Below are 26,589 nucleotides of genomic sequence, written 5' to 3' on the forward strand. Positions count from 1 at the left end.
TCCTAAAATCTATTATCTTGGCAACTTTCAAACACGCCATACAATACTGTTAACTATGGTCACCATGCTGTCCATGACATCTTTGTGACATTTTTATTCTGGAACTGCAAGTTTGTAACTTTTGACCACCCTCGCCCATTTTGCACTACAACTGCCTGCCCCTGGCAACTACCAATATGTTCTATCTCTGAGTCTGTGGGGTTTTGGGGTTTTCTTTCTCAGGACTGCCTTGACTATTCCATTTCTTTATAGTTCCAAATAAGTTATATTTGTTCTATTGTTCTATTTCTGTGAAAAATACCACTGTAATTATGATAGGGATTGCCCTAAATCTGTAGATTGCTTCGGGTAGCATGGACATTTTAACAGTACTAATTCTTCCAATCCATGAGCACAAAACATCTTTCCATTTATTGTGTCCGATTTAATTTCTTTCATCAGTGTCTTACAGTTGTCAGTGTATAGGTCCTTCACATGCTTGGCTAGCAAAGCAGCTTTTTCCAGCACTAGAAAGGTTCTGTATAACAAGGTAGTCAGTGGTTAAAGGGGTAAAATATTGTATACTTATTGTGCACTTTGTGTATTGTGTGCAATGTTAAAATGTTGACTTATTTCTAATAATAGCTATCCTATACTATAGGGATTAGTTTATTGTCATGCTAATTTAGTATACAGCTTATAGCCTTTCTTACCTACTTTTGAGGGGCCAGAATAGTTCTTAAGAAGCTGTTTCATTAAACTCCAACTTTGCAAATCAGTTATGACAAAAACTGAGATGTTGGAAGAAGCCATTTCTTTTGAATGAAAAGATACTTTAAAGTATTTTTGTTATTTTCTATGTTCAAATAAGTTACAAAGGCACCTGGCAAATCACAAGTAAATGGTTGATGGAAAGCAGGTAAACCATATTTTTCAGAAGTTAATTCAGTACCCTGCCATAAAGCTAATGTTTTTTAGGTGTTTGTAGGCCCTGGGGAGCTATTAGTGAAATCAGAATAATTACTTTCATAAAGCTCCATTGTAGCATGGAGCCTTAATACCTCCACTAATACTGTTTTTGAGAGAATAGTCTTTGTGTGAAGTTGAGTATCTCTTCCATTTTCTACAGCCTAGATACTAAAAACAAAAAATGCTGCCTTGGGAACGCAGTCTAATTTTTTAAAATAAAAGATGATTATGCACGTTCAGTAGGTAAGTTTTATTAACACCATCTTTTTTTTATTATTATCGTTAAGTTTTATTAACACTATTAATGTTACACCCTATGAATGTGTCCAGTGTGAGCCTCAGTACCTGTAATATCCAGTTTGCTGGCTTCTCCTATCTCCTTAGGTCTTCCTTCCCCAAAGTGTTTTTGTTTTTTGTTCTTTAAATCATGGTCCCTTCACATGAGACCTACCCTCTGAGCAGGTTTTTAAGTCACAATATGGCAATGTTATGTACAGTATGGTGCTGCGTGTCTCTAGAACTTACTCATCGGGCATCTCCTTCAGCAGATGACGTGAAAGTCATCTTCCCACTGAAGCGTCCCCAGCCACTTTATCTAAAATTATAGATCCCTACCTACATAGTACAAACAGCCAGACACTACCCATGGCTCCTTTCTCTCCTGCGAACTTATCACTGCATGCCATGGTACATTTATCACATATTTATCTTGTTTATTATCTGTCTCTCCCTACTGTACTACAAGCTCCATTAGGAAGTTTTCTTGGTCTTTTCTGAATCCTCGGTGCCCACCACCACACCGGGCACCGAGTGGTCTCTCAACAGGGAGTTGCTGAGTCAAAGGACAGACACCCAACAACCTGCATTTCAAATGTTCAAAAAAATTTAAAGTCTCAGCCACTTCTCAGGTCTCTTTCCCTCAATAAGGATCTCTTATATTACAAATTTTATTATGAGTTTCAACGAGACAGGGCACAATTATAATAGTTTCTTGCATAATTGCTAAAGTATGCTAATATAAAGAACTGGACTCTTAAATTTCTCTATAAGGAAACTGACTGCTCAAAGCAAAAATGTTAGAACACATTACAGAGTTCAGAACAATGTAGACATGAAATACATGACAATAATGACACAAGGGACTGGACGAGGGAAGTGGGAACATTTCTTTGTAAAAAGCTTGGGTTAAATGTTATATTATTTTAAGGTAGATAATGATGATTTAAAGTTGTATATTACAAATCCCAGAACAACTACCAAAATTCACAAAACAGGAGGTATAAACTAATAAACTAATAGTGCGGATAATATTTAAAACGTTAAATCTAAAAGAAATCAGGAAAAGGAACAAAGAGAAAACAAAAAGCAGATATAAATGCAATCATACTGATAATTAACTATATAAAAAATGATCTAAACACTTCAATTAAAAGCAACACTGTCACAATGAATAAAAAGCATTTATTTAGTCTATAATAAATGCCCTGTAAATACAAAGATATAGGTAGGTTAAAGATTATTAGATTGAAAAAGACACACCATGCAAATACTGTTCTTAAGGAAGCTCTGCTGGTTATACTAATATCAGAGCAGGCTTCAGAATAAGGAATATTTACATAGAAAGAGAGGATATTTCATCATGATGAAAGCGTTAACCCATCAAAAACATAAATTTAAATATATATGCAATCTACCTGAGCTTCAAAGCAAAGCAAAAACTGACAAGAGTCAAAAAGAAAAACAGACAAATCCACAACTCTTGTTGGAGGTTTCAACATGCCTCTCTCTCTCCAGGTGATTGATAGCAAGGAGAAAAACACCAGCTAGGACACAGAAGATTTGAACACCATTTAAAGGACACCTCAAGAAGACTCAACAACTCTCAACAGAAGACATATTCTAAGTGCATGTAGAACATGGACCAAAACAGACCCTGTGCTGGGCCATAAAAAAAGTCTCAACAAATTTAAAAAGATGGAGATCATACATAAAGTATATTCTGTCTACAACAAAATTAGAAATAAATCAGAAAAATCATCCAACCTTTAGAAATTTAAACATATTTCTCAATAACTCACAAACAGAAATCACAAAAAAATTATGAAGTTTTTCAACTGAATGGAAATAAACATACAGAGTGTATTTGTGGAATGTAGCTGAGGTAGTATTAACGGCACCTGTGCATCTTTAAATGCTTATATAAAGAAAAGAAGGGTCTCAAGTCAATGATCTAATAAGCTTCTAAAGAGGCTAGAAAAAGTGAGTAATACAGTTCAGTCCAGCTCAGTTTACTTCAAAGTTATTTTACTGGGTTACTGAGGCTACGCAGAGGCTTTAAGGCTCTGATTGTTATTTGGAGGCACGGATACTTAAGAATTTTGATTGGCTGCTCTTTTTTTGTTTTTTAAATGTAGGCTCCATGCCCAGAGTAGAGTCCAACACGGGGCTCAAACTCACCACCCTGAGATCAAGACCTGAACTGTGCTCAAGAGTCAGACCCTTCACAGACTGAGCCACCCAGGTGCCCCTAATGGGGCTGCTCTTAAATAGGGGTCATGCTAAAACTAGAGTAGCCACTGCCTCAAAGGACACCTGTATTTAAATACAACTGAAGAGTTTGTAACAGTCCATTGTCTCTTTCCTGGTTATTGTCTCGATAATTAACAATTCTATCACATCAGATAGTAACAGGAAACAAACTTCGAATTTATTAGTGGTGGTTGAAATTAATTTTTTTTTTTAAAGATTTTATTTATTTATTTTGAGAGAGAGAGAATGAGAGACAGAGAGCATGAGAGGGAAGAGGGTCAGAGGGAGAAGCAGACTCCCTGCTGAGAGGGAGCCTGATGTGGGACTCGATCCCGGGACTCCAGGATCATGACCTGAGCCGAAGGCAGTCGCTTAACCAACTGAGCCACCCAGGCGCCCTGAAATTAATTTTAGAATCCAGTTTGCTCTAACTAATCACAGAGGAGAAGGCTACTCTGGATAAAGTCTGAACCACTGAAAAAGCTGCAATATTACATTTCAGACACAGAGTCACTCTACAGATATGCCAGACAGCAGACCTGCTTTTAAATAATTAATGTGCAAGTAATGCTCTTTGTATTTTGATGCAGTGTATTTTATAATAGAATTAGAGATGTCTTGTGAAATACTGCTTTTATGATTCAATTGTAGCTAATTCTTTCTTCAGAAATAGGTAAAATTTAGCCTAGTCCTTTACCAAAAGAGAAAAAAGAAAAAAATTACTAAGATTTCATGTATTTGGAGCCCAACTATTATAATCCATCTTACTTAGTTTTCACTAAAATTAGAAATTGGCTACTAAATGCTTCCACGTGACAAGTGTCTGATAATAAGACAGTTAAATGCATTATGTGCCCCTTACCAATATGAGCTCTGTCAGATATGATAAGCCTTTTTTCCCAGCCTTCCAGACCTAGAGAAGGAGAAAAAAGATACGGCTTATTAAACACTTTGTATAATATCTCAATTTCTTTAGAAATACAATGTTTAAAAGTGTTTTTCACAGAAGTAATCACTTACACATCTTGTCATCTGTATGGGAAATATGTTTAAACAAGAATTTCCTCACCTGTCATTCATTATATTTACATTCATTCACAAATTCTCTTTCTAAATGTTTTATTCTAAACAGCTCCAAACTCAAGCCAGCCAAGTCCACATAAAATACTTCTAAGAATTCAAAAGCAAATGGAAGGTAAAGGTCATTTTTGTTAGAAGCAGGGGAGGGGAAATTAGCTGCAGAGCTGGAGGAGAATTTCAAGAAAAGGGTTATCTGGGGAATAGAACCCTTTCCCAAAAGACAATTATAAAAAGGTGGGATTAAATGAAATAATAAAATGTTCTAATTCCTCCAAAGGTCTATGAACTATACTGCCCTTACTACACTGACTTGTAAGGTGACATACGTATCTCCCCATTTAGCTGTGAATGCCTGAGGTCAAGGGCCATGAATTTTCATAACATGGGGCCTATCATTCCATAAATGTTCAAAGAACTATTGCTGAATGAATAAATGAATCTAAATGGATAGGTTTCTTCAAAGACGGTACCTTAGTAAGCTACATGCATTCTAAGAATAAGCTGCCAAACTCTAAAATTTTCAAAACTAGTATCGAGATATTCAAAATCAGCTGTTAATTTTGATAATATCCAAAGATGTGTTTCAAAAATGATTCCTTATAAAGAGGAAGAGCTAACAGTGAAAAGGGAATATTAAGCCTCCCCCTCTCTAGCTGTTTTTGACATTAAGTATGTATTCTAAAGTTAGCTTCAGGCATATTATACAGAAAATATTACAAAGAAAATCAGTAAAATGGATTCAGCTGGATCAGACAGGCTGAAAGGAAAAAGAAAGGAAGGCAAAATTTTTAAAGGGTACAAAGGAGAACAGAGGGCAGTATGGGAACCTCAAGTTGACAAAATTCAAAAGCAGCCAGCAATACCTAGGTAAAAAATGCAGAGGACAACAGAGATGGTAGGAGGGCAGGCAGGATTCTGTGAAGTCAGATTTAGTTGTCAGGAACACCTGAGGTCGGATTGCTACTTTCAAACCTGAACAATAAACTTTAACAACGTAATGGAATTGAGTATTTTAAATATGAGCCAAGCTAAGGGGAAACAATGCTTTTCCTCAACTGAGTATTATTTACATGACCAAATTCCCCTAAAACCCTAGCAAGGCAGCCAAACTGAATGTAAACAGCCTTCCAAAAATCCAAAAGAGATTAAGAAGGGCAGGAAATTAAGCCTTTAAAAAATTTTTTTTGGGGAGACGGAAGTGACTCTTTTGTCATAGAAGGGGCATTTCCCTCATTTGGAGGGAGGGATAAAACAAGCCTCTTTTATCCCTGGGTTGTATGACGAACAGAAACAAGACTGACTGACTGTGCAAAGGGGACCTCACTAGTTTCCTGACTCAGGAAGCTAATGTTTGGTTTGGGAGACGGGGATGCCGACTTGAGCACAAATGACAAAAGGAACTCAGGAATCTCGAGTCTGACCTCCAGTGGATAGTAATTCCAGCAACCTAAAGAGACACTCTGCAGATGACCCAGGTAAAAAAAAATTAGGATTTACACAATGACATTATGTCTTTTGTTTAAAATACTGATTAAAATGAAAACAATTTAACTGACATTGAAAAATTTGTCCTACAATAACCAGCAATTTTAAAGTATAAGACAAGGGGCGCCTGGGTGGCTCAGTCGTTAAGCGTCTGCCTTTGGCTCAGGTCATGATCCCAGGGTCCTGGGATCGAGCCCCATGTCTGGTTCCCTGCTCAGCGTGAAGCCTGCTTCTCCCTCTCCCACTCCCCCTGCTTGTGTTCCTTCTCTCACTTTGTCTCTGTCAAAAGAATAAATAAAATCTTTAAAAAAAAATAAAGTATAAGACAAAATGTTAACTTTGTCTGACATGAGATCCCAATGAACTTTCCAAAAAATAAACTAGTCCCCAGGCAAAGTGGTCATTCTTTCCATACCTTTTCCTTTTTGGACATTTTTCTCTGCTTCCTCAAATAATCCGGGAAGATGAATTACCACACCATTTCCTAAAGGAAAGCAAACAAATCCCAACCTTAAATATCTATACTTATAATACAGACATCTACGATAACCCTTATCTAGAATAGTGAAAGAGTAAAGGACTTTGACAAATGGGACATCTGATTTATCAAGGGAGTTACCATAGAAATGATTCCAAGTTTTAAACAGTAGTGTAATGTAAATACGTAACATATAGAATATAAAACACTAATACTACATTTGGTATAATTTGAAGTTTCTTTGCAACAAAGTAAAACTGTTCTTTTGGAAGAACCAAGTTACGTTGTTCTAGTTACAGTACAGTAGGCGCTAAATCAAGGCCTTTCAAATTAGGGAATCATACCCTATTAGCGGTCATAAAATCAATTTAGTGGGTTGTGATTAGCACTTTTAAAGATAAAAACCTAGAAGAAAAGATTGCAGACTGCATCATGTTATGAGGGTTCAGAATGAAATCCATGAAACACCTCCTGTATTGCTTACTATGTATGCATCAGTGTTTGGAAAGCTGACTTGATGATCTGCTTTATAAAATTAAGATTGCCAGTGACCACAATTAAATGCAAATCATTCCAAAAAGTATCAGTGCTAAAAGACAAGAGGTGTAAAATAGCCAGTCAGGTATATTCCAGAAGGTACCAAGGTCAAGATTAATAAGGGATCAATGAATCATTTGAGTAATGAGAGATGAAATCAGCTCAGGTAATGAAAAATGAACACAATTATCAATCGAGGGGAGAAAAAACCCGAAGCGGTTCAGTTTATACACTTACCAATGAATGCAGTAACATTTGGATTAATTATTCCACTGGGTAAAAGATGAAAATCATATTCCACAGAATCTACAACAACTGTATGGCCAGCATTATTTCCTCCCTGAAAGTACAAGATAGGGAAAAATTGAACCTGACGATAAATATGACAAGTAACACATCTCCCTTCCAAAGTGAATTAATAATTTCTTCCAAAAATGTCAATATAACTTAAGAAAACCCAAGTATGTATTTGCCACAAATACATATTCTTTAAAGGCTTCACAATATTTTGGCTACCCTCTCTTCTTTCCCCATCACAGTACATAGAGTGGTTTCTTTCCTGACAGGATCTAGAAAACTGGGGAATTCAGGTTTCTGGAAGGTAGACAAACATACACCCTCTTAAAAGAGAAAAAAAACGTGAAAAAAGTACAGAGAACAAATTATTTTGTTCTTGGCACTCTATAGGACATGTAGCAATCTAATCAAAAATACATGATATTTTATCCAAACATAGAAAAATCCCAAAATTAGAAAAGAGTAATCTATCCAGTTACCCTAACTTGATGTAAACATTCATGTAATTCCCATTGCATTCAGAGGGTATCAAGCACCTTTGTGACCTGAAATTTGTATTCTTACATGGACTTATCAACTAGGAAATTTCCCAAGGAACTCCTCAAATATTGGCTACCCTGAGACTCTAATTTTTAAATTTATAAATCAATCCTGTGAGTCTGTTTGGTACCAATCCCTGAATCCACTCATCTCTGGATAAAATAATAATACGCTGGGTCAAGGAATCTCTAAGCTGAGAAACATACTATAAACCCATGGTGAAACTTCCTGAAGCTCAGGCCTAAAATGGTCAAGAAAAAGCAAGATATGAAGTCAGATTAGAAAAATCAGGTACACAGCAGACTGATTAAGTGACCAGATACTTTTTCTAATTTCTAAGTTTAAAAAACATAGAAAACACAAATCAACTGATGATATGCTTAAACTTCTACACAATAGTAGCAAAAAGTTTAAAGCAAACAAACCAGGAATGTATTTGCAACAAACAAAAACCTTAACATCCTGGCTGGACTTTAAAACATTATCAATCAAAACTATGTCCCCTGAGAATGACTGGTTTAACTTCATCCCTTGGCTATTTTTGACAAAATGAATGTTATTTTTTACCAAATCATCACCAATCACGAATTCACAAAAAATGCAGAAAACAGGTCCTGCAACAACAACAAAAAATCCTCCAAAAAGGAAATGCCTATTTACACTGTGTTTTGCACAGCTACAAAGCAAAGAATTCCTTACTTGAAGACTAGTGTATGTCAGGTGTGTTTAAAACAAAACAAGCCTCGACAGTGGGGCCTGAAGTGTAGAAGACAACAGGACAGAGGTCGGGTGGTAAACAGTACCTCCCTCCCTCCCTCCATATACCAACGGAACTCTTTTAAACAGGAAACATCTGCATAAGATACAAAAGGCACCGGATTCGCAGTACAAGTGAAGGCTTCCCATACGCTCCTCTCCCCGCCCACCCTTCCCTACTCCTGCCAGCCAGCTACCACCAGTTTTTGGTGTCCTTACTGAGGGAATTTTGCATAAGCAAACAGGTATTTGTATGTTGTTTTCTTCCACACATACAAATGGTAGCAAACTATATACACCTGGGCAGCTTGATTTTACTTAGCAAATCGGAGCGCACATTCCTCATCCTGTAAGCCAAGCCATCTCCTTGTAACAGCAGCACTGTCTGTGCTGCTTAGATGCACAGGGAATTTACCTGGTCCCACAAGAGGCAGACCGGTTGTTTCCAAACTTCTGTCATTATAAACAATGTCACAATACACTTCTGGGTACACACTTTATTATTCACACTTGTGCAAGCTTATCACCAATTCTGATAGACTCCTAAAATAAAAATAACCCACAGGACAATTCTTACTTGGTTTTTACAGCATTTCTTTTACTTTATCCCTCCTACCAATATTAGCCTTTTTATCATGACTTTTTATGATTTAGGAAACCTCCCCCAAACTTTCAGGAAAAATCTTTTCAGAATATGAAGCTCATTAAAATTTCTTGAGACCCTACGAAGATGCTAAATTCTAAATTGTTATAAATCACTGAATCTAATAAATTTTTACTAAACTGTTATAAAGTACTAGTAACTTTGCCACACACAAAAAAAACCAGTCAAGATTATTTCAGCAAAATCAGTTTATTTTTTTAATCCATCATTTGCTTAAGATAAAAAACTACACCGTAACTTTTGGAGTAGATCTTTAAGTAAGTCTCCCTAATATCCACAAAATTATTATTTTTTTAAAGATTTTATTTATTTATTTGACAGAGACACAGAGAGAGAGGGAACACAAGCAGGGGGAGTGGGAAAGAGAGAAGCAGACTCCCTGCCGAGCAGGGAGCCCGATGTGGGACTCGATCCCAGGACCATGACCTGAGCTGAAGGCAGACGCTTAACAACTGAGCCACCCAGGCGCTCCCACAAAATTATTTTTATAGAGATACTAACATAAATCTTTTGCTGAAACAATTATTAACTCGGTGGTGCTCAATTCCGTTCTCATTGTGTAACAAAACCATACTCTCTTAGATAATATTTTACCGAGATAGGCAGTAGGGGTGGCAATAACCGTAATAAAGAGATGTTTCTTTCTGTGAGGCAGGTGGTTGTGATCCATCGTGTTAGATGATGTTAGGGGGATAAAATGGTTTAATCTGTAAATTCTTCCAAGTTTTCAGGTGGTGGTTTGAGTTGGAAAAGTTCAGCTGCAAAAGGCTTGAATCACTTTACTGACCATCTGAGCTCACTCCAACATTAACCAACCCCTTCAATAACCAATGTCCTATTAAGGCTTACTATATGACTTAAATCTATTTTAAATTCTACTTGGTTGAACAAAAACATATGGTTAAATATACCCAGAATAACCCTAGATTATCCTATTAAGGAGCAAGAGGACAAAAATGTAAGTGTGCGTATTAGTATATCTGGTCATTAGGGCCCTAAGGTGAGTTGGAGTATGATGGCTTCTAATCTTACAACACACAACTATGCAGAAAAAAGGTTCCTAAGGTGAGTGGAGAAGGAGCTACTAAGGAGTTTCTTGACAAGGTGATCTATACATGAAGTAAGTTCTAGTATACCGTCATATTTTACAAAATGTAACAGATGAAGCTTCAAATTTGCAATGTCTATTTGGATGCTAACATAAAATATTTATAAATTGTGTGGAATATAAAAAATCACCTTGGGAGCTCAGGCAGTTGTCTCCAAACATAGATTATACTGGTCCAAGGAGAGGTCACGTTTATTAGCAAACAGCAAAACAAGGTTTTGATATGAGCACCATTGCCAACCACCACCTCACCTGCCCACCCTCACCCTCCAGTGAATTACAAGGGCAGAGAGCTTGAACTGCGGGTTCCACATCTGTGATCCCACTGCCTCTCACACGGGCAACTTTATGGTGGGTGCCAAAGTAGCAAGAACATATTTTTAATCACATTTAATAATTCTATAAGTAGCACTGGGGAGGCCACAGAGAACTATAATACACGTTAAGAGATAAATATTTTCTTGTCTACTTTTAACAGGAACGTACCATTCGCTTCTCAATGCAAAATTTCTGCAAACTTGATAAATTATCCCTAATTTATACAGTACTAATCATTATTCAGATGATTAGTTACATGTAACTACCTCTTGCTGTTTTGCTAAATTCCCATAGCACATGATCCCAGTCATGTAGCATTTAACACTTTTAATCAAAGCTGTATGTTTTATATTATGTAACTAAAAACACAATATTATGGACTAGCAATTAATGTTTTCCAGATCAATCATATCAATAGAGAAAATATTTTTTAACATTTTAAAATTTTAAATACTAAACATTTTAAATTTTGAAATATACCCCCTAAACCCCCAGGAAACAAAAAACCAGCGTGAACCCAAAGTGACTGCATATTATGTGGCAAGTTTCTTTGAGGAAAAACGTAAGTTTATAATGCCTTATTGATGGCTTTTCCTGTAGTGAATACCAAGAATGAATGCAAATTCATTGTATTAAAGAATAAATATATGAAAAAATCCAATCAGGTCTCAGCAGTCACAAAACATCCCCTAATTTGGTATTTATTTTACTCATTTTGACTATTATTCTTACATTAAGATTAAATGTAAAAAAATATTAAATAAGCTTCTTAATGACCAAGAAAAAAATGTCTCATTGACATAAACTAGAACATGATGATGGGGAAAAAAAACAGAATTAAAATTCTATGTTCTCAAAGCTAAAAATCAAACTTTCTGATGTATATACACTTTCATTTTTTTAAACCATTACTTAGATAGCTCACTTTCATAGTTTGAGTTAAAACAATAAAAACCTATTTAATTCCAAACATTCTTCCCTCTAGAAAAACCCTAGGTCAACACTGTATTAAGACTGTTAGCAAACAATTCACAAACAAGAATAACCCAGAACTAATATCTCCTCCTTCCGTATTTTCCTATCTGAAATTAACTCTAGGTCACAGCTACACCTTTTGTTTGTTCAGTCCCTCTTCTTTCCCCCCTGCTCTCCCAAACCCCTTATTTTGCAAATCATAGTAATCATTCCCTCGGGCCACAGAAATTGATCCAGACTGGGAAACCTGATCCAACCAAGCCTGAGACAATCAAGCTCCTCCCACCTTGGGAATTTGATTTTGAGAACGAGGAAGGCAGTTAGTTTAGTGACGCCTGGCATTTAAGGGAGCATACGTTAAAAAAAAAAATGGTTGCTAGTTCTGGCTGCTGAGATCCCCAGAGCTGCCTTTACCTGAGGCCACTCAGGATTGGCCACCCCACCTGGCTCTTGCTTCAAACAAATCCCCATTTTGCTTAAGGTAGTCTCTCTCCATTGCTTGCAAACAAAAGAATCCAAATGATTTACAACACAAACTAAATGCGACAAAGTATGTATACAGCTCGCTCTCTAAAGTTCACGTCTTAACCCTGGTGATAAACTGAATATAAAAAATGAGTAACTTACAAATTTTAATAGTTATGCTGTCAAGAGCAAAACTCTAAAACACTACAGGGATGATATAGTAGTATTTAGTTATTTTGTAACTGTTCTCAGCTGTATACTTAGCAATCTGGTTTTAAGCTTAAGAAAGAAGATAATTTTCTTTCCGTGCCTTGAGGAACCTCTGGTTCTGAGGGAACCAGAAGCTGTCAAGCCCAACTCTAGAATAAAAGTTTGGATCAGGAAATGTTGATATGTGGAAGTTTCTAATTAAGCAGCTCCAAAGGTCCAGGGGAAATTAAAAAAAAAAAAAAAAAGTGACTCCTGATTCTTAACTCAGTTTGCTATTAGGTCTTCCTCTTCCCCAAACTACACTGCCCGCCCCGCCCCACCCCAAGTTCCTGCTGTGTTCGAGGAGGTAAAGAGGGGTCCACGGCCTCCTGCAGTGCTATAAACCTCAAACAATGGCCTCTGTACCAGCAACAGTAGAGACCCAAGAGTTCCGGGCTAACAATCTCATGCACACAGCCCGGAGGCATTTCTCAGGCCACTTAGGCCTCTAAAATGGTCTGTGTGTCTTCTCTTTGTCCTTTCTGCTCTGAATACATGAACACTGTATTATAATCACAGAGCTCTAAGTGAACATCCATCAAGAACAGTGACTGCCCTGGGTTACAGCACAGAGCAGCAAGACCTCAGACCCCATGCCTCAGAACTATTTCAGCAACCACAAAAAAGGGTCCCTGTTTCTTGCCTAGAGTCTTCAAGCATCTTAGAAACCTAACAATGTTTTGAGACAATGCTTATTACCTGTGCTGGTTTCTTAGTAAAGACCTGTGTCTGTCTTTCCAAGTGAAACATTTCACTATTCACCAAAACTAAAACACTCGTTAATCCACAGCAACAAGGATGACTGTTCTTTTTTTAAGTTTTTAATTAATTTATTTATTTGAAAGAGCGAGAGAGAGAGAACGGGGGCGGGGCGCGGTGGGCAGAGGGAGAGGGAAAAGCAGACTCCCTGCTGAGCACGGAGCCCGAGGACCCTGGGATCATGACCTGAGCCCAAGGCAGATGCTTAACTGACTGAGCCACCCAGGTGCCCCAAGGATGACTATTCTTTTATGAAAAGTCGTATAATTGCAATTAGCTTGTGATTTCAAAGTAGAACAGGTTAAGTTACTATCAGTAAGTTGATCAATTAAACTATTCAACAGTAACCAGACACAGTAGATAGAAAGAGAAAACATACAGGGTATCCGAATTTCTTTTTAGCAAAGGCATCCAAGCACACTGCAGTTATCTTTTTTAAAGGCTTAAGATACCCACTTTACCTTACGTTATAGTTACCTTCCAGCTTCACACACAGATAAATACACATGATCAAAAGTTTTGGAGGTTCTTAGGTCCTAATCACAAAGCTTTTAGACTCTAGGTACCTAAATCTAATATACACACTTACTAAACCAGGGTCATAGATGGGAAAATCAGACATGCAACCAAAAAATGCATAAACCAATGATGTGTGATGCAGCTCTTCACAAATCCTTGATTAAAAATTCACCTAATCATTACATTTATAAAGACATTTTCTTAAAAACACACTGAAATAGCAGATTTCAAGTCAAAAAATATTTCTAATAAAACCCTTCCTTTAAAGTTTGTTCTAAAGGTAACTTAAAATTACCCAACCAAACTACCCATTCCCACCAAAACTAAAGAGACAAAATAATATTGATCATACACCACTGAGATGATCTCATTTTTAAAAAATTTATGCCTCAAAAGTAGAGATGTTTTTAATAAATTATATATTACATACACTTATATACTACTCTACTATTATATACAAATGACAGGATTTATATATTATGTCTATCAACAGAACAGGCTTAAATAGTGAACAACTTGGGACATCCTCATTAACTAAACTTTCAGATCTACTGCCCTCAGCAGACAAAAACTATTTACTAGAATTACATGGCATTCAACTAAAAGATGCTGAGGAAATACACACAAAAAAAGATACAAATATCAGTTATCTATTTTTAAACAGATACAAGAGATAAAACTTTAGTATAAACTATTAAAGCCCATGAACATAATGGTACAATATAGTAAATACTAGTTAAAATACCAAGTAACAAATATTAATCCAACAAATGCTGGGGATTCCACCTTAAATTCATGCCATCAGTCAGTTAACCTGTCCAGGAAGATGTTAAAATAAGTTACAGGAAAGGGTTAAACTACTGGTTTCAAAGAAATTTCTAGAGGTGATCCAGTCACCTAATAAATATTTGCTGAGTATTTACTTCCTCTCTGCCTCACCGAGTATTTGGTGCTATGGAAAACAACAATAAAAAAGAATTAAGTCCTCTTTTTGAGAAAACTTCTAGCAGGGAAAACACGGTAATCCAAGAAAGCAAGATCTAACCAAGTACACCACACACTGGTATACACTTATGTACTTGGGAAATACTATGAACTATATATAAAAAAAAAACTTATAGTCAGGGGGTACAGAAACGGCAATTATTATAAATCTGGAAGAATGGTTTACCTTAAACACTAATTCTCTACCATCTTCCAAATTATGGGAAGTGGTCTGGGAGGTAATTTTAGCTGTATAAAGTCAAGGCATTACATAACACTTTAGCTATCCCTTTTAAATTAGCTCTCAGTTGTTCTGATTATTCCAAGGAGAAAGTCTCCGTTTGCTGCTGTTAGAGCTTTTATTTATTTTATTTTTTTTTTTTTGACTTAGTAATAGCTGGTTTCAGAGCCTTCTGTGGATGCCAGCATCTAGACACAAATTAACATTTTTTTCATTATATTTACTTCACAGCAAGCTTTTATATATATAACAAGTGACAGGATAGACTTTCCCTTTAAAATTAATTTTAGTTAATATTTTCTCTTTATATTAACTTTAAAACCCTGGGGGCGGGGGGGGGGAGGGAAACACCAAGAAAGGAAATACTGTTCTAGCTATTCCCAATCACAGGCAACTTCCAAAACTACCTTGCTTGCTTTCCAGGAGAAAAGCCCTTGCTTAAGAAGTAGCAGAAAGTGGAAAAAAAAAGAAAAAAAAAAAAGTAGTAGAAAGTGCAACAGTTAAAATCTCTGTAGTTTCTACTCAACAAAATAAATAAAATATAACAGTTTATTTTGGAGGATTTGGCCTAGTGGGGGAGACAACTACTTTTATGCTGCCAGAATGGGGCCTTTCTCTGCCCATACCTTAACCCTTTGAAAAACTAGTACCCTCTCCACCCCCACCCTGTCAATACTTGCTTATGTAGCTGTTGTCCAGTAGACTGTAAGCTCCTTTTGGGCACAATCCCTGCCCTTTTCAGCTTAATTCTGGGGCCAAGCAGTTCCCCTAATAGTATCACTTGTAGATCCTCATTACGTGATTGTTGGATAAATGAACTAGGCCTGGAGTTGGTCCTATACTTCTTTTACTTAAAAGACATCAATTTGAAATTAAGATGTTTCTAGTGGTAGTCCTTTGATGTAAGTTCTACACACATATTTTTGGATCTAGAGAATTTACCAAATTATAAATAACTGCATATAAATCCTGAATCTGAAATATAGGCCTTAAGTGCACCGATGATGAAAATGCCACTAGCTTTGCATCTATTCTTTCCAAAAGGCATTTGATATATTAAAATATACAGTTAAATGATGATTAACATAACAATAATTAAAATATATATATATATAGTTAAATACAATACCAGTTTTTCTTTTAAAAACTTTATTTTGGAAAAAATTTCTTATGATTCCATTGTTAAACTATGGACACATTATGTGTATACCACTTCTAGAGAAAATCTGCATAAAATTTGAGTTTGGGGCATGAATATGACCAAAAACACATATTAAGCTCTAACAAAGTACCTATTTTCAGTAATACACAGAACTTAAATCATCAAACAAGGCAATTCAAGCTTAAAATGTCTTTTCTAATGCTGACTTTCCCAGCGCTCTACACATACTAAGAATTTCAGCATTCCATAGTCTTCAGTTTTATAAGTCAGGAGAAATTCATTAAGGAGAAGTCAGCTTGCTAGAGCTGGCCAATTAATATAAAGTTACCAAGGTGAATCACAAGAGAGATCCTTCAATCTCTTCATTCTGTGTCTACTTCCACTAACAAAACTAGTAGGAATCCTTCTAATGATGAGTTCTTAAAAGGCACTAGAATATGAAGATTTTAGAATTATATAAAGTGTGCAGAAAGTCAAAGTTTACAGAAGAGGAAAGTCTGCCTAACTTTCATTCACATGTTCCTCCTCTATCTTCAGGTAACAGTTTAAAGCCAAACTTGGCTCCTTCTCAATCACTTCTCTCTAGGCTTTCCAAGGGCATCAGATGAGATTGGTCCATGACCTTCTTCAAGAGGATGTTCACGATAACATACTAACACCTTCTCCAATCTGCAAACTAATTCTACTACTTTTCAAAGAAATACTAAAATCGAGAATCTTTTAGAATAAATGCTATTGATCGTTACATTTCCCACACCTTCTTACAACCCATAACGTAACTCAGCCTAAGTATTACTATTTCCGGGAAAGGAAGAGGTCAGGAATGACATGGAAGGGGTCAAACAGGACCAGCCCCTCTCCCTTTCTACTCAGCAAGAGTTGGGTATTCTCATACTTCTTTCCCTATAGCACGGCCAGATCTGATTTTAAGGCAAAAGTAAGGTGAAAACTGGCTTGCGGAGCAGCTCCTTAGGCAGTGTAGGGCAGGACTTCAGTGGAAACACGCTTCGGAGTAAGGTATTAAGGTGTGTCCCCAGAGCACCACCAAGGTGGGGAGAGGTGGTGGGGGTGCTAGGGGTAATACTAAGAGGCAACACCTATCTTAGCTAAGGAATGGGCAGGGTGTTTCTGCATGCAAAAAATAAGACAAATCAGAATCTCTGCATTTAGCATTTTCTGTACTTGTGATTACCTTGTTTCTGCGTGCTCAGAATGATAATCAGTTTCAGGTGGAAAGCTTTCAATGAAGCGGGCCTACTAACTTGTTAGAACATATACAGCATGGCATCATCATATTGTGCCATGTTCGTGAAGAAGAAATCCTCTTCCAAGGTAAACAGTTTCAGATATATTACAATTTGTTTTGAAAGTGGTTATTGCTCAACTATTTCGAATTTTGAAATTGGCAATAGTTACCTAAGAGCCTTTACAAAGGCGTAGCCTAGAGGCTGCTTCAAAGCAAGCGACAAATAGGAAGAAAGCTTACACTGAAAACCACGTGTCTCCCGGTAGGAAGTACATTACCAATCCATTTCCCGAAAGTTCACTTTCCATGTGAGCGTAACAATGTAAATATTTCTAAATACCAGATTTGACATCCACGTATTTACTTGCCTCACTCGCAAAAGAGCTGGGATTCTTTCCTCTGGGACCAACAAGTAAAAATAATCTACCCCTAATATTAATACGCGGGGTAGGGAGTCAAAAACCGGGGCCATTAACCGTCCAAAGCCCGGAGGTGGGTTCTCGTGTCAACAAAGTGGACGGGAGGAGGCAAAGGTCTGAACGCTGGGGGCCTGAAGGTGGGGGAGTGGCGAGTGGGTTTTCGGGCGCTTCGGAACAATCCATTCCCACTCGGTCTCGCTGGGTGGGCGGGTGGGCGCGCGATGGGGGAGGGGGTTATGGCCGCGTGGGGTCTCCGCCAGGAGTCGGGAGCAGGCCTCGGGCAGCAGCTCCTCAAACTCAAACCGTATCCCGCCCCCACCCCGGCCCCAAGCTCGGGGCTGGATACTGGCCCCCAGACGGAAAACTGCAATTCCCCAGGCATCGCGCATCCCTCAAAGACTCCGGGTCAACCCTGGTTTTCCTCCAGCGCCACCGCAACCCCTCAGCCCAAGACCTCAGGTCAGGGGTCTCTGACCTCCCGCCATTTCTCCACGTCGCCGCAGCTCCAAGCAGGAGAGAACCTCAAGGTGACACCTTCTTTGGGACGACGGATCCGGGTTCCGCGCCCGGGCTCTCGGGCCCGGCTTCCCGTCAGATCCCGGTTGCCTCACCTGGCAGCGGCACACGATGTCGGCGTCCTGCGCCAGCAGATCCACCACCTTCCCTTTGCCTTCGTCGCCCCACTGCGCGCCCAGCACCACCGTCACCCGGTTCCCTCCGGGCCGCGCCCCGGGGCGGCCACAGTCGCCGTTGGGCAGGGAGGATGCCGCCGGGTTGGTCTCGGCGAACGCCATGGCTCCAGTGACGCGAGGAGAGCCCGAAAGAGACGCGGGCGGCGAGTAGTGCGCGAACTGAACTGCTCTGCGGCCGCCAGCCACATGCGGAGGAAAAAGGAGCCAGAGGCCGGCCCCGCCCCCGCCCCCGCCGGGCCACCACCCTCCAGCCAGGCCCCGCCCCGCTCTCCTCCACAGCCCACTCAAGGGGCGACCATGACTGCCCCGCGCAGGCAGGCCGCAGCAGCACCGCCCGCAGGAAGAGGCCCCGGTGGCGGCAACCGCCGCCACCCGGGACCGACGCCACGCCCCTTCCGCAGCCTGGCGCACCACCCCAGGGCGAGCCCCGCGAGCGGAAGGGAGCGGGGGCGGGGCCTCTAGCGTGCTTCGCCTCAACGCCCCGCCTACCCGCCCTTCTCCCGCTTTTCAAACCGGAGAGGCGCGGAGGTGCGTGCTCGAGCGTCGGACTACAACTCCCGGCATGCAACGCTCTGGGCCGAGGCGACGTTTTCTGGTGCCATGCTGTTTGCCGTCTACAGGGTCTCAGCCTCTGAAGGCGTTTTGTTTTTCAACGACTTGCCTTTATTAAGGGATGAGATAACGTGTGCGAAATACAGAGGGTAGAATTCCAAAATACAAATGCGATGGAATGGAAACGTAATTGGGAACTAAAGGTCTACAAATAAGAACAGAGATGGAACCGGGATCGAAAAGGGCATACGCCAAAGTAGAGCAATAGAGGACATTAGAACTGAAAATCTAGAGCTCAAGTTCTAACCCTTCTCATTCTATACATTAGTAACAGGGGCTCAGAGAGGAGGAGGGCAATAGTGATGTATAGTTTGTGCCAAATACTGTGATACACTTAGATCTTTTAAATCCCCCAACAATATAAGGTAAGTAATACTATCTTACCCTTATATTACAGTATTTAAAACTCAGTTAACTTGCTCTAGTGCAGGCTGAGTTGGTACCGAGACAGTCCAGAGCCCAGACCCTTTTTTTTGTATATTCCATTACTCTTCGTGTTTCAGTTGCAACTAGATTCTGGAGTAAACTGTACCTACTGCGGCAACACAAATTAACTATGATATCTAATTCCGATATAAAGTTGCTTCGGAAAAACCTGGGATTAGAATCACATTAAATGCAAGGTCTACGACATATACATCATATACACACAATCACGTTCTCTAATGGTCCTAGAGCGTATTTTAGTATGATACTAGTTTTACTCAATGATTCGTCAGTAAACATAGAGGACCTATTACAAACTATGATGGTACTGGGCCCTGATGACATAAAGAGGAGTACAGATAATAGTTTGCAGCACTCAAAGATTCAGATTATTTGGTCTACCATCAAATAAACATATAAATTATAATACTATGTGACAATTTTGGTATTTGTTTATCTTGGCTTTACCACAAGATTACAAACCCCTTTGTAAATCAGAAAGCTGTCATATTTCTTTGTACTCAAGTGCGCAAGGTGTTGGGCATAAAGTAGGTGCTCAATAAGTACACGTTACTGTTCATTTCCGTTGAATTTAAAAAACCATTTATGGAATGCCTCACACTGGAAAGCACTACCAGATACGCATTTGTTATCGCAGTACTTATATACAGTCAGGACGAAAATTTGGGCTAAAAGATACCGTAACTTAAAAGCTTCACCTTCGTTCAGTCACCTGGGATTTTCCGAAGTGGTTTTGCTATTTCACTCCCAAACAGCATGAATTCTGCCTTTCCTCAAGTCTGGTTTACATTTTCGACTCCGACCAACTGCGAGGTTCCCAGGGAGCCAGGTAGCGGCGCGCGCTGGCACGCATGCGCACACGCACTAGCCCGCGCGGGCGGGGAGGCCAACCCCACCCACCCCCGGGGCGCCCGGCCCCAGCACCTCCTACGCGGGTCCGCCGGCGACCCCCGTGAGCGCGCGAGGCCAGGGCGGGCGCGGCCTGGGCCGTTGGGCGGACGCTGTCCGGGCGCCATGTCAGTCCAGGGAGTGGCGGTGCTGCTGTCGTGGCTGAGCTGCTGCGGCTTGGCCGTGTGGAGGTAGAGACAGGCCACTGGCGCCCCAGGGCACCGGGCGGGGGTCGCCCCCGGGACCGCGCTCCCGGTGCCTCCGCGTCCTGACCCACCCGCCCCCGCAGACCACCGCCTGGAGCCCGAGCTCCCCGCGTCCAGCACCTGCGCCCCGCCGCCGCCTTCCGAGAATTTTCGATGGATGAGGGCGGAGAATGAAGGAGCAGGTTTAGGGCTTTGCTCCTCCAGGGTCTGGGTAACTTCGTGTCGCTGTCCTGTGGACAGCTGAGCCCCTGCGAACCCACCCATAACTCCTTTCCTCCTGCTGCACTCTTGTTTTGCCAGAGAGGAGAGGACCAAATGAGAGCCCAAAAGTCGCCACTGGGGAGTGGAGGCAGGGGGTGAGGGCACTTTTCTAGGATAACTAGGTAGTTGATGGTGTATGTGAGGCAGATGTATGAAAGATTTATGACAAAGTGCTTTATAAATGTAAGCACTGTACAAATGTAAGGGGATGTAATTCCTGCATAAGGAATGGGAGCTGGTTCTGTGATTTGATTTAGGGAGTGAAGGATTTAACAGTTCTGAGAAATCCTCAGTGCGAGTGTGATTTTTGTTCAGTATTTAGTAACTGCTGGATTGGAAAGTGAATCGAAATATTTTAGAAAGATTTTCAGCATAGGTTAAAATACAGATAATTAACCAGAAAAATAATAATCTGTGAATATTCCGTTCAGTGGAGGTTTTGCTATAACTATTACCCTCTAACATTAGGATGTAAGAATACCGACAATCAATCAAACTATTATAGAGATTTCAGAGGAAAGGGATCTAGGGCACCTCATTGGATGGTTGGGGGCATCGAACAGTTAAGAGTAGCCTTGGAAAGGGTCAGTGAAGTAGTGAGAAAAAGCAAAAAGGTAGCATTCTGACAACTTTGTAAGCTTCTATTTTCTCTATAAAGTGAAGAAAAGAAAACCTGTCTCATGGGGTTGTTGTGAGGCTTGAATGCAAAGATATATTTAGCTCCCAGAACATGCCTGGCAAACAATGGGTCAATAAATAAGGAGAAGGGATATTATTAAGAATGGCCTGTGAATTCAGGGACTTCATAAACTTTATGTTGTACACCAGAGGTCATCAAGCTTTCTGTAAGGGCCAGGTAGTAAATATTTCAGGCTTTTCAGGTGATACAATCTATGTTTTTAACTACCCAACTCTGCCATGGTAGGGGAATGCACACCCCCAACAGTAGTAAACCAATGGGTGTGGCTGTGTGTCAAAGAAAATCTATTTAGGGGTGGAATTTGACCATAGCTTGCCAACCCCTGGTCATAATGATAAATTTCTTTCTCTTCCCCAAATTTCCAATGAGAATTTAGTGAAGACAAAGATGTTATTGTTTCCCATGGTAAAGTCACATGCTCCTTGAATTTTATTTCTTAGTAAGGTGTTCTTTTAAAGGACAAAATTTCTTAAATTTGATGTAATGATTTTTTATTGTTAGCTTTTTGGGGGTTGGAGAATTCAGGGTAGATGTCTTATTTAAATAATTCTTCCTTTCCCCAACGTCTAAGAGACATTTACCTAAATTTTCTACTAAGAGTATTAATGTTTTTGACATTTCTTATCCCAATGGAGTTGCTTTTCTTAAATGATCTAAGGTAGGACTGTGATTATTTCTTTCTCCTTATGAATCGAGATCCATTTTCCAGCTCCATTTATTATCACCTCTGTCCTATACAAAACTTCTCTCCAGACTTATATCTACTTCCGGGTTTACTATAGAATCCCTCTTATTTGGAGGAGAAATTGGTTTTAATATTTATATTTGAACTTTTCCTCCACAGGTATTCCACTAACAGCCCAAACTACCACATTTTTAGTACCAGAAGTACTGTAAGTGTGTAATTTTTTCAAACTATAGTATTATTATCTACCTTAAAGCAGAGAGCAGTATTTTATACTCAATTATAGCACAGTTATCATTTATTTTTATTTCATTTCCTTTGTCTCATCTATCATCCTAATATAATCCCCTTGCCAATAAATGTCCTTAAATATATATGTAACAAACATAAGTAGTATGGTTTTGAGTGTTTTTGTGATTTAATATTTACAGATAGGGTGGCCATATAATATATTGCATAAACTATTGAAAATGAAAGATAGTGCTATTAATTTTTATGCTGGGACAACAGATATGAATTGCAACTGCCTCCACAAACTGGGATGAATTGTCACTGAAGCTGTAGACTTCATTCTCTATATTACTTTTTTTATTCAATACTTTGTCTACTTCATTTCTTAATGCTGCCTGCTTACTAGTATGTGTGTGTTTTATTTGTACAGCCCCCCAGTGATGGACACATGGCTTTCTATCACTGCAAACAACATTGTGATGAATGCCCTTTTACATGTCCTTTTATGGGTCTGTGCAATAATTTTTCAGCTGGGATATAGGGAGAGCAGATGCCTGATTTAACTAAATTCTGCATGATTGCTCTTGAATGGCAATCACAGTTTCTACTGTCACCTAGTGCACATCTTCACCAAAGTTTGGTATTATTGAATTTTATTTATTTATTTTATTTTTTAATTTTTTTTAAGATTTTATTTATTTATTAGAGAGAGACAGGAAGAGAGGGAACACAAGCAGGGGGAGTGAGAAAGGGAGAAGCAGGCTTCCTGTGGAGCAGAGAGCCCGATGCGGGGCTCGATCACAGGACCCTGGGATCATGACCTGATCCGAAGGCAGATGCTTAACGACTGAGCTACCCAGGCGCCCCTAATTTTCTACTTTTTTATTACCAATTTTATTACTATATGTAATAGCTTATCACTGTCATTACTTTCAGCTATCTGATGACTAGTGATTTTGAGCATCTCTTCCCATATTTATGCAGGTTACTCTTCTGAATTGCCTGATCATAACTTTTGCCCATTTTCCATTTAATTTTGTGCCCTTTTCTTGTTGATTACAGAGTGCTGTATACATTCCACCCTCTATATTAGTTGAATGTTGGTTTTAAATATTTCATTTTCTTGTCTCTCATCTACTCATCTAACCATTACTGTTGTCTGTGAATATTTTATTTTTTAAGAAAAAGCTGACTTTTGTTGAGCCAAACCACCCCCCCCACACACACACATACACACATGCTTTTTGACCTCATACTTTCTACTTTTTTGGAGTCTTATGAAAAATCTTTTCCTACCCAGAGTTGGGTATTTCTCCTATTTTTTCTTTTAGGTGTGTTATATCCTGACCTTTCAAATATAGGTCATAAATCCATCTGGGGTCCATTTGTATATAATATAAAGTATGCATTCACATTACTTTCTCCACATAGTGAGCCACCACCTATTAAACAACTTATTGTTTTTCCATTATTTTTCAGGTATTATATTTTTTTTCCATATATAGATGTGTCAATTTCTGAACTCTCTTCTTTCCTGTGGGTAGAGTTGACTAATCCTCTCTTGTTTCATGTAGCTGCAGTTTAGTTTCAGTGCTATATACTCTTCCTTTGAATTAACATACCATAATATATGTATCATTTTACTGTAGATAAGCAATTAGGTGGTTTCCATTTTTAGTCTTTTTAAGCCTACTATGATTAGTGGGCTACTGGACTTGGTAGTCTACTATGAACATTTTAATACCTATCGTCTGCTTAACATATACATGCATTTCTGTTGGGAGTGAAATTGGTAAGTTGTAGGGTATATGCACATGTTCAGCTTTAGTTGATGGTGCCAAAGATTTTACAAAGTAATTGTATCAGTTTACAGTTATATTCTATGTTTATATATATCATTTTATTTACATTATTCAGAATCAGTCAAAAGGAATCTATATAAACTATATTTTCTTTTACAATGTCATTTGTTTTTAAATTCATTGCTATCCATTTCTTATTAAATCTGTACTTAACAGTTAAACTGTCATTTATAGTTAATTTCTTTAATATCATTTATTTATATATTTCATCTTTGTTTTTTATACAGATTTGCTGTATAATTGACCATTTTATTAGTCATTTTAAAAATCTCCTTTTTTCTAAGTAGTCTCTACACCCAACATGGGGCTCAAATTCACAACCCTGAGATCAAGAGTTGCATGCTCCACCAACTGAGCCAGCCAGGCACCCCCTAAGAATCTGTTTGATCTCTGCTGTTCCTTTATCATTTTTATAGAGGTGACAGAAATGTGTCATGTAACCAAAATAATGGAGTTATGTCATTACAGAAATGAAAATTGGGAGTCAGAGTTTGATTCTCAACAAAGGAGATAGACAAATGCAAGCGAGTAGATGGTAAAACGGGTGGCTTTGCAGGTTGCTTGCAAGTGATATTCAGAAAAAGAAAATATTGAGTGTACAGAAGATACTTTAGGGATTAAATTGTTCATAAATCTTAATGGAAAGCATTTTAAACAATATTTCTCTACCTATTTGCTTTTCCTGGAGCTTTAGCATGAGGGACAGGATTCAGGTTGACACACATCCAGGAACCTGTGAAGGTGCTCTCAGGGAACATAAACTGGTGGAGGCCATCTCTGTGCTTTCCCTCTGCCTCACCACAGCTTTCCAGTATCTCCTATAAAGGACCTTATGCATTTGTCTAGAGCCTGGTCTTTGTAACTGCTGCCCACAGGATATCTCCAGATTGCCTGGCTCTGGTGGCCATGGCTTACACTTGTAGTCCCATAGGACTGTATATATTTGTATACTTTAAAAGCTGCTGCTTGAGAGTCTAGCTTCCACTCAACATGAATCTAGGTGCTGACTGAGATCTTCCCTTTGGGACAATGGCAGGACTTGGCACATCCTCATCTACTGGGAATTATTAAAAATAAAATAGGCTGCTTGGACAATCACAGAGTTTTGAAGGACAACCAAGAGCTAGGGCAAGGTTAAATGATAAGGCTCATCTTTTACACAAGGCCACTCCTTCAAGACTAAGAGAAGTGGTTATTTTATTTAATGCATAAAAATGAACACAAGAGAGTCAAGGAAATAGTAGAAACAGAGGAATATTTTCCAAACGAGAATAAGATAAAAGCTCAGAAAAAAACCTCAATGAAATGGAGATAAGAAATTTATCTAATAAAGAGTTCAAAGTAATGGTCATAAAGATGCTCACTGAACTCAGGAGAAGAATGGACGAACACGGTAAGAACTTCAACCAAGAGATAAAAAGTATAAGAAGATGCCAAGTAGAAGTCACAGAGCTGAAGGATATAATAACTGAACTGAAAAGTACACTACAGGGTTCAACAACAGACTAGTTAAGGCAGAAGAAAGGATCTGTGAACCTGAAGATGGAGCAGTGGAAGTCACCCAAACAGAGCACTAAAAAGAAAAAAGCAGAAAAAAGTAAACATATCTTAAGGCATTTATAGAATAACATCGAGTGGACTAACATTCACATTATAGGGCCCCAAAAGGAGAAGAGTGAAAAGAGCAGAAAAATTTCTTAAGAAATAATGATTGAAAACTTTCCTAACTTGGGGAAGGGAACAGACATCTAGATCCAGGAATCCCAGAGAGTTACAAATAAGATGAACCCAAATTATTTAAATTATAATTTAAATGTCAAAAGTTAAGCACAAGGAGATTTCTTAAAAGCAGCAAAAGGAGCATCTGTGTGGCTCAGTTGGTTAAGCATCTGCCTTCTGCTCAGGTCATGATCTCAGGGTCCTGGGATTGAGCCCCATGTCAGGCTCCCTGCTCAGGGGGGAGCCTGCTTCTCCCTCTTCCTCTGTCCCTCCCCACACTCATGCTCACTCTCATGCACACGTGTGCTCTTGCTCTGTCTCTCAAGTAAATACAATCTTTAAAAAAAAAAAAGAAAGAAAAAAAAACTTTTGTTACATACAAGGGAAACCCCAAAAGGCTATCAGTAGATTTTTCAGCAGAAATATTGTAGGCCAGAAAGGAGTGGCACAAGATATTCAAAGTGCTGAAAGAAAAAAACTTCCATACAAGAATACTCTATGCAGCAAAGTTTTCATACAGAATTGAA

General features: G+C 39.0%; 2 protein-coding genes across 4 annotated transcripts in view; one reads left to right on the forward strand and one right to left on the reverse strand.

Moving 5' to 3' along the window:
- Positions 1 to 20,264, reverse strand: part of ADSS2 (adenylosuccinate synthase 2) — a 35,013-nt gene extending 14,749 nt beyond the window's left edge. The window contains exons 1-4 of one of the 2 annotated variants that reach the window (XM_027612818.1): positions 20,209 to 20,264; positions 7,295 to 7,397; positions 6,458 to 6,526; positions 4,340 to 4,390 (exon numbers count right to left, since the gene is read on the reverse strand). Coding sequence is in view for 1 of the 2 variants with exons in the window: in XM_027612817.2 (XP_027468618.1) it covers positions 4,340 to 4,390; positions 6,458 to 6,526; positions 7,295 to 7,397; positions 18,371 to 18,553 (406 nt within the window). In the remaining variant the exon portion in view is untranslated. Of the gene's footprint in view, positions 1 to 4,339; positions 4,391 to 6,457; positions 6,527 to 7,294; positions 7,398 to 18,370; positions 18,714 to 20,208 lie in introns of those variants that run through there. The other variant, XM_027612817.2, reaches the window with a different exon arrangement.
- Positions 20,265 to 20,498: 234 nt separating this feature from the next.
- Positions 20,499 to 26,589, forward strand: part of CATSPERE (catsper channel auxiliary subunit epsilon) — a 173,246-nt gene continuing 167,155 nt past the window's right edge. Inside the window, exons 1-2 of one of the 2 annotated variants that reach the window (XM_027612349.1) lie at positions 20,499 to 20,589; positions 22,410 to 22,458. In XM_027612349.1, the coding sequence (XP_027468150.1) occupies positions 20,525 to 20,589; positions 22,410 to 22,458 (114 nt within the window). In that variant the 5' untranslated portion in view covers positions 20,499 to 20,524. The remainder of the gene's footprint in view (positions 20,590 to 22,409; positions 22,459 to 26,589) is intronic. The other variant, XM_027612351.1, reaches the window with a different exon arrangement.

Source organism: Zalophus californianus, chromosome 10, assembly GCF_009762305.2.
Source record: "Zalophus californianus isolate mZalCal1 chromosome 10, mZalCal1.pri.v2, whole genome shotgun sequence".
In the NCBI taxonomy this organism is placed as follows: Eukaryota; Metazoa; Chordata; class Mammalia; order Carnivora; family Otariidae; genus Zalophus; species Zalophus californianus.